The 13,541-nt window shown below is 39.2% G+C and overlaps 1 protein-coding gene across 1 annotated transcript in view; it reads left to right on the forward strand.

Annotated features, from left to right (window-relative positions):
- Positions 1 to 3,118: 3,118 nt before the first annotated feature.
- LOC124556326 (glutaryl-CoA dehydrogenase, mitochondrial-like) overlaps positions 3,119 to 13,541 on the forward strand; it is a gene marked incomplete at its 5' end in the record, with an annotated part of 41,457 nt that continues 31,034 nt past the window's right edge. Inside the window, one exon of the mRNA XM_047130297.1 lies at positions 3,119 to 3,373. Within this exon, the coding sequence (XP_046986253.1) occupies positions 3,119 to 3,373 (255 nt within the window). The remainder of the gene's footprint in view (positions 3,374 to 13,541) is intronic.

Raw genomic sequence — 13,541 nt, forward strand, 5'->3', positions numbered from 1 at the left:
AAGAGGAGTTTGTGTCACAACTTGACTAGAAGAAGGGATCGGTTGGTAGGACATGTTCTGAGGCATCAAGGGATCACAAATTTAGCATTGGAGGGCAGTGTGGCGTGTAAAAGTCGTAGAGGGAGACCAAGAGATGAATACACTATGCAAATTCAGAAGGATGTAGGTTGCAGTAAGTACTGGGAGATGAAGAAGCTTGCACAGGATAGAGTAGCATGGAGAGCTGCATCAAACCAGTCTCAGGACTGAAGACAACAACAACAGCAACAACAACAACAACAGGAAACTTGAAACATATACCAGAATAATTGTCAGTTTGTCAGGACATTACATGAATAATGTAGACCTGAGTTCAAAATTTTTTGAACCTCAATTATTTGCATAGAACAGATGATAGAAATGTACTGAACTTCATTTCAGGTAAGGGAACCTTTAATGGACCACCAATTGTTGAAATACCTGTATCAATGTGCATGTAGAACAACATTGCATTGGCATAAATAAAGATATTATGTTTTGTGGCTTGGGTACCAAGGAGAACTTTCAGGGCTGTAGAACTAGCCAATAATGTGTTGCTCAATTGAAATTTTGGTATCCCCACCAGCAGACAAATGTATGGACACAGATGAACTGCAGTGGGTTCTGTGGTAGAGTAGTGCAGAAGCTATCATGGACGTCATGTGTGGAGTGTCATATGGGCAGAACTGCTGACTCAGGTGTTTACTTGCCAGGGACGATAGGTTGGGCCAGTGAGTTCCTATGGAGTGATTGATTAACACTGACCTGACTTCCACATTGCAGCATGTTCTTGTTTCCACATGTAATTTGTTTGGTAATTCATGCTGGTTGCATTTTGTGCTTTTCTCCTTGTGTCTCTACATGGTGTTTGGACTCCCTGTTCCCCCATAGATCAACTTGCACATTGAGTTTATCCTCTTCTGCAGTCCAGCTTCCAGGCTCCCGGGTTGAGTGCCCACATTTGGCTAGATTAGTGACATTTGTGCTGATGGCTATGTTTTGCAACGTTGTCATGCCTGTGCAGATACAAAAGAAACAATTATGTTGAAGTATGGTTTTTCACTGTATTAAGTGTTGCAAGTATTAATTCTAGATTTGCATAAGGCATTTGGTTCTATAAATCATACAGTACTTTTATCCAAATTAGCGGTATAATAGCAGTATCACTAAAATTCATAAGTTATCTCTGAGATGGGAGACAGTATGCTAAACTATCTTATAAGAATGGAAGTAAGAATGCCCCACAGTAAAATCAGTATACAAGACTCTCAACTTTGGAGTTCCCAGGGAAGTATTCTTAGATCATAAAACTTAAAGCTAGTGAACTATGCTGCTGATACAGCATTTATTATCCTCAGCCGCAATGAGCAGATAGCATTCCAAAACAATAAAGACAACTTTGAACTAATCATGGAACATCTGATCATGAATAAACTTATACCAAATAAGGCCAAGACTGTTGTGATAAAGTTGGTGCTCAATTGCAACCAGTCTCAAGTGTATATAAATATTGAATCACTGTCTACAGTTGAAACATCCAATAAACATAAATTTTTAGACATTGTTATTGATGAGTGTCTTACATGAAAAGAGTCTGTCAGCTGCATCTGTAAAGAGACCAGCTGAAATATTTGGTTGCTAAAACACCTGAAAAATATATAACTCCTCCTATTATTAAACAAATGCTCTATGGATTAATCCCTTCTCATTTACAACACGAGACTGAAATTTGGGGTGGAGCACCCACAGTCTACATGGATAAAATATTCAGGCTTCAGAAGATACTAGTTATGGTTATTACTACTGTAAGCAAACACTAGTCGTGTTGGGACTATATTAAGTATAATTTATTGACTATACAATAAAGGTATATGCTTATGACAATTATATTTGTAAAAGAGAATGATGCAATAAGCATAATGAATAGAGATTTTATTAATGCAATACATGAACAAGGTGTATTCAAATAACTTAGGGGAATGCAGCTGGGTGACGACATTCTATACACTGGGAGAAACTAAGGTCTCATAAGGTGTTGTTATTATGATACTGAGTAACAAAAGTGCTACAAATGAAAGTCCACTTGCATTTTATAATAGGTTGCCAAATAATGTGAAGGAGCTCTGTGGAAATTTCTTTAAGAGCAAGTTGAAACAGCAGTTAATTAAAAGACTTTTATATCCACTCAGACATTTCTGAACTCCATTATCAGTAGTATTACTTTTGAATGTTGCAGTGTATTAGTGGCGTTGAATGTTTATATAATGGCATCTAATGTGCTTCTATTTTAGCTTATGTATTCCTTATATGTACGACATGATATCATCATTGTAAGTGTGCAGTAATTACAATGTTCAAGGCTGTAAAGGTATCATAGACAAATAAAGGTTAATAATAATAATAATAATAATAATAATAATATCATTTCTTATGTTATAAAAATCCTACACTGGTGCTTTTCTATGTTAATAATCATGCATAATAATATTGTATTGTATGGAACTGAGGACCTAGAAATGATGGAGAGGCTTCGTCCCTGCCATAGCCCACAGTGGTACACAATCCCACAACAGGTTACAGCAGTCCACTCACCCCACCGCCGCCCCACACCGAACCAAGGGTTATTGTGCGGTTCAGCCCCCAGTGGACACCTCCCCTCCCCCAGGAACATATCACACCAGACGAGAGTAACCCCAATGTTTGCATGGTAGAATAATGATGGTGTATGCGTACATGGAGAAAGTGTTTGTGAAGCAATCGCTGACATAGTGTAACTGAGGCAGAATAAGTGGAACCAACCCACATTTGCCAAGGCAGATGGAAAACCGCCTTAAAAACCATCCACAGACTTGCTGGCACACCGGACCTCAACACTAATCCATTGCATGGATTTGTGCCGGGGACCGGCATGCCTCCTACCCGGAAAGCAGTGCGTTAGACTGCACAGCTAACCGAGTGGGCATGCATAATAGTACATACCTGTAGCTATATTTGGGTATTTCAGACACATCATATTGTCATATGCTTGTTCCTCAATACTATCTATGATGAGTTTCCATTGTGTTGATTTCTTTTGATTTGAAAAGTGTACTTGTAATACTGCATCTATGTTTATGTAACTTATTGTCTGTTCAGGATAAGCAATGCCCCAGTTGCAGATATTTTAATTATTTGGGCAAAATGTGAAGACGGCAAGTTACGAGGATTCATTGTGGAAAGGAATGGAGCTAGAGGATTGGCAACACCCAAAATAGAAGGCAAATTCTCACTTCGGGCATCTGCTACAGGAATGATTTTCTTAGATGAAGTTGAAGTTCCAGAGGAAAACGTTCTTCCTGGTGTGACCAGTTTCAAAGTAAGCTTGAATTTTGTTTTTGTCATGTGTCACCATAACTCACTACCATGATCCCTAATCTTATACCAGAACATACTGAATATGGGCAGAGTAATTCAGTCAAGAATTGCAATGTGTGAGACTGACAACTACGTTGCGACACCAACCAAGAGCAGTATTTAATTCTTTGTTAAATGAGAATTGTGTGTTGGTAGGAACAAGTGACGGCAAAGTGTCATGTTTTGTGTATGCATTAACTCAGAACAGCAAGAAAAATTTCTTTATTCTAGTAGAAGCATCTTTAGGCAACAGATGCAAAAGTTACTTTATTTTCTACAATTTTCTTCTTTATTATGCCTGTAATGTCTAGAACTTCCTTTAGATTCCATAGATGAGTGTATTTTAATTCCCTTAGCTGAAGTTTTACCCAGCAAAGCAATCCAATTATCTGGCCAGGGTGCCGGTGCCCCTGTGTTCATGCCCTATAAGCAAGGAGGGGAGGTAGTAATTGTGTACCTTCCAGTACTGTTACAAGAGGAGTGCTGTCGCACGCTAAATGTCTATACTCACATCTAAATGAAGTACCCATTTAGAATAAGACCGGAATTGGGACACATAGTATATCTCACCTTGGCTGCTCACAGTGGCCAGCAGTAAGAAGGGCAATATCTGGAAAACTATCTTCCCCAGTGACATCGCTATTTTCTACGTGTGTATCTGTTGATTCTTTGCTGCTGTTTCACTGGAGGATGACAATGCTGACTTTTTGTTTGAATCTGTGCTGAGTGATTTTATTTATATTTTCAGTTCCTTGGCCATCAAAGTGTGTCTCCTCCACTCATCATCACACACTTTTTTGGCATACGTATACTTTCAAGTCTTCTAAGGACACAGCAGTAAAAGATAATGTGACAGCCACATAAGCATAGTGACATTGTGGTCTAGTGGTTAGCATTTGTGCCTAGTAATGCCAAGGTCCTGTGTTTGATTCCCAGTGACCATCTCAAATTTTTCGTAGGTGGAAAGGTTTGGAAGGAAACCCACTTAGCCTTGTAATGCCAACTATAACCAGAAAAATTGATGCATAAATCACCAAAGTAGTGTTACATCAAAAGGTATGCACCAAGCTAGATGACAAACAACATTTATTTATTAGCAGCAGAGGCATGAGCTGTTAAGTTTTTCAGGTTAGAGAGTAAGATGTGTGATGTATCATGATTATCTTTGCAAGATTTCATAATAGTTCTGTAGGATTTAGGTCTAGATGGCATGACAGCAGTAAGAAGGGACATTTTTTGCAAGAGTTTACCAATTGAATAAAGAGAAAGTGTTTGTTGCTCCATAATTAATGTGAAAGTTTGGTTTTCTTTGTCTCTACAGATTTGTATTTTTTTTGCCATTTCTACATGATAGTCTGAAGTTTTCCTGTTGTCACAGAGAATATGTGAACAAATAATGAAACTCTGCAGTCACAACAATGAAACGCTCTCTGGCACTGTTGTCCGATGACACTGTTCACACATTGCCACTTTGCAATATTTTTCACAGTGTAGTGTGTCTCGATCCATGGCTCATCTAAGTAAACCATTGGTCACTTTATGCTAATGCTTCATTTTATAAATTTTTTTTAAAAGTCTGATATCATAGGCTTTTTTGCTAGTATGTTCATGACTCATTCATTCTAGCAACTTCTAAAATCAAATCCCATAGATGGAACAGTTTTTCTTAGAGTTTCTTTTCTAGTAGGGAAGGCTAATTCAGTGAAACAACAGCTGTGAAATTTCTGCAAAGATTGTATTTCCTTCCATGGCCATAATATTGCAGCAATTTATTTAGATCACCAATGAAATATTTATTGTATGCATTTCTCTAATTCTGTTTTGGAGCACATACTTGATGTCCTACTCCACTTGGCATCATATCCCTCCTTCTGTAATTTGCACACCATTCCCTAACTGAATGCATCTTTTATCACCTTCTGTGTCAGCACTATCACACTTTTCTTGGTTTCATTGCCTGTAATATTAACGATATTAATAGCAAGTAGTCATGGCTTTCCACAAAGGTATTTTCTGCAGTCCCTTTTTGTGCTCACACTCTGAGATGGACTGGAACGTTACTGTAACAAGTCACATCGCCAAGTAGTTCCCATTACAGCCAGGTAACTGATTCACCTTGCCGAGTAATACAGAGTGCTTATTGTAATTGTTGAATTCATCAGTCTGAAGACTGACTTGTTTTCCTGTATAAACTTTTTACTACCTGCATAACTACTGCACCCTACATCAATTTAAACCTGCCTACTGTATTTAACATTGATTTCCCCCTGCAATTTTTACTCCTGACACGTTCCTCTAGGCCAAATTAAACTATTCTTTGATGCCTCAGGATGTGTCTAATCAATCTCTTTCTTCTGTTAGGCAAGTTTTGATGCTAAGCTCTTTGATGTCTAATTCCATTCAGTACCTCCTTGTTACTTATCCAATCTATACATTTAATCTTCAGGATTTTTCTGTAGCACCAAATATGCTTATATTCTCTTTACCATTTATTTTCTTCCTTTCACTTCTACATGACACCACACTCCAAATGAATACATTCATAAAAGGCTCCCTAACACTTAAATTAGTATTTGTTGTTAACATCATCTTGCTTTTCAGGAAAGTTTTTCTTGCTATTGCCAGTCTCTGTGTGTGTTCGATATTCACTCTGTATGTTCTAAATATTCTTGTCAGTTTTATATTTTCTTTTGAAATATGATGTAACAACTGAACTCTAAAACATACACTATAATCTAATCATCAGATGAACATGTTAACTGTTGCAGAGGATTGGTTTTCATGATCTCGCTAATATCCAAAAGCCACTCATTGTGAGAATGCAATTGCAGCAGTGCTAGACAGGGAGCAGTGCTGTAGGTTTTGTGCCATTTTATTTTGAGACTACAGCTTGCTGTAGTTTGACAGAAAGCATGGCAAATAGATGGATCAGGCTGAATGCCTTCTGTTTTTGTCCAAAGTTTTTTGTACATTTGGGTACAAAAATCTTCAGTAATTATCAAATTTATGTGTGCTTCAGAGGAATTAGAAATTCAGAGAAGAAGAAAGTTGCTTAAAATCTACTGCTGTCTTTTGAATGCATGGAAATAAAATATTCAAATTCATAATAGTGATTATGTATAAAACTATTTTTGTGTTTAGCAGAATATAAGCAGAGTTTAGTTTCTGAGAGGATGAAACGTACAAGGTATACTCTGCAATGGTTTTAAGATAACGACTGAATTTGATGTACCATAAACTGGGTTAAATTATGCAACCTGGGTTACTTTACACACTTCCCATTAAGTTCTGTGGGGTGCCGCCCATGGCCTGTTTTGGAAATTCTGAGTAAAATGGCTGCTTAGATAAGACATAGTGAACTTTACTGGATTGAAAAATCATGACAGTGTTGTTCATACATCATGATACAGGATGATAAATGCAGTTAATTGGATGTGAGCATCTTTACGTATTTTTACATTGCTTAGAAACTGTCATTGCCATGTCATAGTTATGTGGAACAGTAGGTGAAACACTTTTTTAGTGGAGACATTTTACTAGCAAGCTGAAAACAAGCAAAGGTGTGTGACTTTTGCTTGGGTGGGGGTAACTTTACGACGACTGCAAACAAAAGCAGAAAATAAGGATACTGAGCAAATTATTGGACAAGTGCTATCTTATGATGAGATTCAAGTTAAGTTCGTGAAGATGACAGGTGACTCAACATAGACATTTGTATGGCATGATGTTGGAGATATCTCCAAAATCAATAACTAGGGGCTACTTGATGAACCTGTGGTATTACAAAGATGATCTTTGTAGTTCAAAGAACACCTGCAATCTTTTATGTATGTATCCAGTCTTTATTGAAGTGAAATCAAGGTTAGTAGTGCCTCATCCTGCTATAGAAGTACTATAAAAGTGAAGGTGAGAAACTCGTGCTCCAGACACAGCAGAAGCATTATTTTCAATTTACATAATAAAAACTTAAAATTTAAATGACTTGCCATATTGCATTTATCCTTGTAATAGGTTCCAACAAGTCAATAAAGCTATGAAAAGTGTCATGCCACTTCATATTTCTGTTTTCTTTCTATTTAAAATTTCCAGACGTGTGTAAAGTTATCCATTATAAGGCAATACTGCCAAATATCTTGCAAAGTACACTGAAGAGCCAAAAAACTGGTACACCTGCCTAATATTGTGTAGGGCCCCCGCAAGCATGCAGAAGTGCCACAATATGATGTGGCATGAACTCGACTAATGTCAGAAGTAGTGCTGGAGGGAACTGACACCATGAATGCTTCAGGGCTGTCCATAAATCCATAAGAGTATGAGAGGGTGCAATCTCTTCTGCACAGCACGTTGCAAGGCATCCCAGATATGCTGAATAATGTTCATGTCTGGGGAGTTTGATGGCCAGTGGAAGTGTTTAAAGTCAAAAGAATGTTCCTGGAGCCACTCTATAGCAATTCTGGATGTATGGGGTGTCGAGTTGTCCTGCTGGAATTGCCCAAATCTGTTGGAATGCACAGTGGACATGAATAATGGATGCAGGTGATCAGACAGGATGCTTACGCATGTGTCACCTATCACAGTCATCTCTAGACATATCAAGGGCCCCATAGCACTCCCAACTGCACACGCGCCACACTATTACAGAGCCTCCACCAGCTTGAACAGTCCTCAACTGACATGAAGGGTCCATGAATTAATGAGGTTGTCTCCATACCCTTACACATCCATCCGCTTGTTTCCAGTCATCAACAGTCCAATGTCGGTGTTGATGATCACAGGTGAGGTGTAAAGCTTCATGTCGTGCAGTCATTAAGGGTACACGAGTGGGCCTTCGGCTCCAAAAGACTATGTTGATGATGTTTCATTGAATGGTTCACACACTGACACTTATTGATGGCCCAGCATTGAAATCTGCAGCAATTTGTGGAAGGGTTGCACTTCTGTCATGCTGCACTATTCTCTTCAGTTGTCGTTGGTCCCGTTCTTGCAGGTCTTTTTCCAGCTGCTGCGATGTCAGAGATTTGAAGTTTTACTGGATTCCTGATATTCACCGTACACTCGTGAAATGGTCATATGGGAAAATCCCCACTTCATCGCTGCCTCGGAGATGCTATGTCCCATCCCTTGTGCACCGACTATAACACCACGTGCAAACTCACTTAAATATTGATAACCTGCCATTGTAGCAGCAGTAACCGATCTAACAACTGCAACAGTCACTTGTTGTCTTATATAGGCATTGCCGACTGCAGTGCCATATTCTGCCTGTTTACATATCTCTGCAATTGAATATGCATGTACTCTTTGAATGGAGTAACTTTACACACAATGTTGTTAAAACATGTCATAAACACGATTTCCATTCATTTTGAGGCTACAATTGCCCTTAAGAACCTGAATGATATACAGAAACCCATTGATATCAATTATATAACCAACCACCTCCCCCTTTGAACCATAGTCCTTGCCGTTGGTGGGGAGGCTCGCGTGCCTCAGCGATACAGATAGCCGTACCGTAGGTGCAACCACAACGGAGGGGTATCTGTTGAGAGGCCAGACAAATGAATGGTTCCTGAAGAAAGGCAGCAGCCTTTTCAGTAGTTGCAGGGGCAACAGTCTGGATGATTGACTGATCTGGCCTTTTAACACTAACCAAAACAGCCTCGCTGTGGTGGTACTGCGAACGGTTGAAAGCAAGAGGAAACTACAGCCACAATTTTTCCTGAGGGCATGCAGCTTTACTGTATGGTTAATGATGATGGCATCCTCTTGGGTAAAATATTCCGGAGGTAAAATAGTCCCCCATTCGGATCTCCGGGCGGGGACTAATCAGGAGGACATTGTTGTGAGGAGAAACAAAGCTGGCGTTGTACGGATCGGAGTGTGGAATGTCAGATCCCTTAATCAGGCTGGTAGATTAGAAAATTTAAAAAGGGAAATGGATAGGTTAAAGTTAGATATAGTGGGAATTAGTGAAGTTCGGTGGCAGGAGGAACAAGACTTTTGGTGAGGTGAGCAAGCAGTAAAGGAAACAAAAGAAAAATTTGGAATAGGTATTAAAATCCATAGAGAAGAAATAAAAACTTTAAGGTTCGCAGATGACGTTGTAATTCTGTCAGAGACAGCAAGGGACTTGGAAGAGCAGTGGAACGGTATGGACAGTGTCTTGAAGGGAGGATATAAGATGAACATCAACAAAAGAAAAATGAGGATAATGGAATGTCGTCGAATTAAGTCGGGTGATGCTGAGGGTATTAGATTAGGAAATGAGACACTTAAAGTAGTGAAGGAGTTTTGCTACTTGGGGAGCAAAATAACTAATGATGCTCGAAGGAGAGAGGATATAAAATGTACACCGTCAATTGCAAGGAAAGCGTTTCTGAAGAAGAGAAATTTGGTAACGTCGAGTATAGATTTAAGTGTCAGGAAGTCATTTCTAAAAGTATTTGTATGGAGTGTAGCCATGTATGGAAGTGAAACATGGACGATAAATAGTTTAGACAAGAAGAGAATAGAAGCTTTTGAAATATGGTGCTGCAGAAGAATGCTGAAGATTAGATGGTTAGATCACACAACTAATGAGGAGGTATTGAATATGATTGGGGAGAAGAGGAGTTTGTGTCACAACTTGACTAGAAGAAGGGATCGGTTGGTAGGACATGTTCTGAGGCATCGAGGGATAACCAATTTAGTATTGGAGGGCAGCGTGGAGGGTAAAAATCGTAGAGGGAGGCCAAGAGATGAATACACTAATCGGATTCAGAAGGACGTAGCCTCCTGTAGGTACTGGGAGATGGAGAAGCTTGCACAGGATAGAGTAGCATGGAGAGCTGAATCAAAGCAGTCTCAGGACTGAAGACCACAACAACAACAACATAACTGACCACACTTTATAAAATCATGAAAACACAAAAAATGTGTTTGTAGTATCTCCAGTTGACAGTAACAGGAATATTCTTAGTTTTGATGTGAAAAGGAGAAAAATAGATGGAGGAGAATGAAATACTTTTTTTGTGCAATAAGAAAAACTATTGGCTCTGGCCAGTTGTATTAAGACAATACATGTTACTGATATTAAGCTTGCAGTGATTCGTAAATGATCATCATTGTGTTGTTTTGTATTGTATTGTATTGTATTGTATTGTATGTTAACCGGGGGCCTAGAAACGACGGAGAGGCCCCATCCATGCCGCAGCCAGAGTGGTCCACAACCCTACGATGGCCACCGCGGTCCTCGTCACCCCTCTACCACTCCACACCAAACCACTCTTTCAGGGTTATTGTGCGTTTTGACCACAGCTCTGTGGTCTAATGATTTTATCAACCAGACTGACCGTCTTCATCTTAATGAGGGTGACAGTATGGTCTTCAGGAACTACGGTTACAACATTCATCAAATAAATGGAGTGCTTTCAAGTGAGAATCACAATAAGACCACCGACAAAAAGTGGGAAAAGAAACATGTCTTCTTGCCATTCTGTGGGTCCATGTTGAGCAAGACATGCCACCTACTGAAAAGACACAAAATCAAATTGATCTTCAGGTCTCTGATAAATATTCGGAAGTTCTGAGACCAGTTAGAGATGGAGTAGGTCGCAGAATACCTCGGGTCTACAAGATGGCTTGTGAGTGCGGCCAGTCATATGTTGGAAATCGGTATGAATGGTAGAACAATGCAGACAGAAGAACAAGAGGCTTTATCGCATACACTACCTTGAGAAATCGACTTTAGCTGAACATGCTTTAGAAAACGGTCGCTTGATCAAATTCGATGAAACCACTGTTGTGGCTCACACTAATGGCTTTTGGGACTGTGTAATTAAATAAGCCACTGAAATAAAAATCACCAATAACACCCTTAATGGAGATGGCCTCCTGCAGCTCAGAATGATGTGGAATCCAGGGATCACATGGTTGAAGTGGGCATATTGAATGCCAAGTCAAATTATGCCCATATATGGCAAGGCTGTGAGCACCAGTGATATCAGCTGGCAGCTAGCATATATAAGGGTGTACCAGCAGCCCACTGGCAGTCATACCTCTTGAAAAAGGCCAATGAGCACTTGGCTGAAAGCTTGTGACGTTCACCTGCTTTGTTTCTTCATTTGTCCTTGGTGTCGACGTACTGCATTGTTATACTGGCTAAAAAATAGGGGGTAGGGGGGGGGGGGGTTGGAGGGTGGAAGTTCAACACTGACTACTGTAATTAATGTAGCTAACAGTTGCACAGTTGTGTTTCACAGTTCTTTACTGTCACTGTCCACAACCCCCAACAGTACATAGCTCACTATTGGTAAATTTTGATAAGCCTCATTAATGGGTTGCAGGCAAACATCAGCATACTCCTATGATAGTTTGCTGTTGAACATCTATGAGCAGTATAAACCTAACCACACAGTTCACAGTTCTTGCAGAAGAATAAGGTATGTGTGACACTATTTCTCAAATAACTTGAACGGACATTGTCATTGCCTTAACACATGGCCTATTTGTGTTACACTAATTCCACTGTTAAATTTGATGCATTGTTGTTACTTGAAGCAGTACATAATTTCCCTCTGAAAATTGGCCGTGGACGGACTGTCTCAGGACCAAACATAGGGCCTTTATAAATCCTCACAGTAAATAGGCACTGAGACTATACTTTTTTGATGTTTTAAGTTACAGAAATTACAATTAAAACATAACTCATTCAATTATATGAATAGATCGAAAAATTCCTCCTTTTTAACAGTTCTCTCTACCACAAAGATTAGGCCAAATTATTTGTTTAAATAATGAAATTAGCAGATCTAGTTATGCAAACAATGCTTTTGACCAATCTGGTAATTATTTTGGAATTAAATAAGGGCTGGCTTTGCTAACATGTTTTCGAATAGAGCCAAGTAAATACTTAAAGGATTCTAGTAGTTCTTCTTCCAAATGTTTATAATTATTACAGATTTTATTTTTGTTTATAAGTAAACAATAGAATTTAAGTCCTGAAAAAATTACTGATTTCACTCCATAACAAAAGATATTAACTAGGAATGGTCAAAATAAATTAGGAAATTAATTACATACACAAAGCTACGCACCAAATTAGACCTGGTGCAGGGAATAGCCTTGATAGGGACAAGGAATGTGATGTAGGTGGTGACCTGATAAAGATAGCTACTCAAACTGATGGCATCAATCTGCATTTCATGCAACTATTTCAGCATCATGATCAGCCTCATCTTAATGCAGCTGTTAAGCACGTTAACATTGGGCTGGAGAGGGCACTGATGGCAGAGGGCATGGGTCACATTGCAGTGGTGCCAGTTGAGTTTATCAGTAGATCGGGTTTCACTAGGCATGGCCTGCACTTCAACAGGTTTGGGAAGGGGATACTGGCAAAGCTTATAGGTGCAAGTGTAGTGGGTGGTGGTAGGACACTCTTGGAAAAATTCCTGTAGTAGTTGGTGTTAGAGTTGCACCGTTTTTGAATGAAGTCAGCTGATGGATATACCTGCTTAAAGGAAGTCCCTCTAAGGGCTCACCTTCAGAGGATGTCATGTTTCCAAGTAGAGAAGGAGTTAGCATATTTCATCAGAATATTAAAGCTATTAGAGATAAAGTTAGTGAACTGCTTATAGATGTTGACTATGAAATTATTCGTATATCGGAGCACCACTTAAATAATTTGACGATTCAGAGGCTTTCTTTACCAGGATACAGGTTAGCTGGCTGTTTTTCAAGGATTTCATTGTGGAGTGGGAGAATGGCCATGTATGTAAAAAAACAGTATTCCTTTTGCGTCCATAGAGGTATGTATCGTGGCACTGCACTGAACAGATATTTGAATGTTGTGCAGTTGCAGCTGAATTTAGTGAAACTAAACTTTTGTTTATAGGTCCCCTAATTTTGACTTCAGAGCATTTCTGCCCAAGCTAGAGGGGGTTCTTGTTCACTTTATAGGAAGTACGAGAAATTAGTTGTGTGTGGTGACTTCAGTATAAATTTTGTACATGATAGTGCAAGAAAAATGATGTTGGTAGATCTCCTAAATTCATATGATCTGATGCAGACTGTGTTTTTCCAACTAGGGTGCAGGGGAACAGTAGCACAGCCATAAACAACATTTTTATTCATTCTTCATTACTAGATGGGCA

The sequence above is a fragment of the Schistocerca americana genome, chromosome X, assembly GCF_021461395.2.
Source record: "Schistocerca americana isolate TAMUIC-IGC-003095 chromosome X, iqSchAmer2.1, whole genome shotgun sequence".
In the NCBI taxonomy this organism is placed as follows: Eukaryota; Metazoa; Arthropoda; class Insecta; order Orthoptera; family Acrididae; genus Schistocerca; species Schistocerca americana.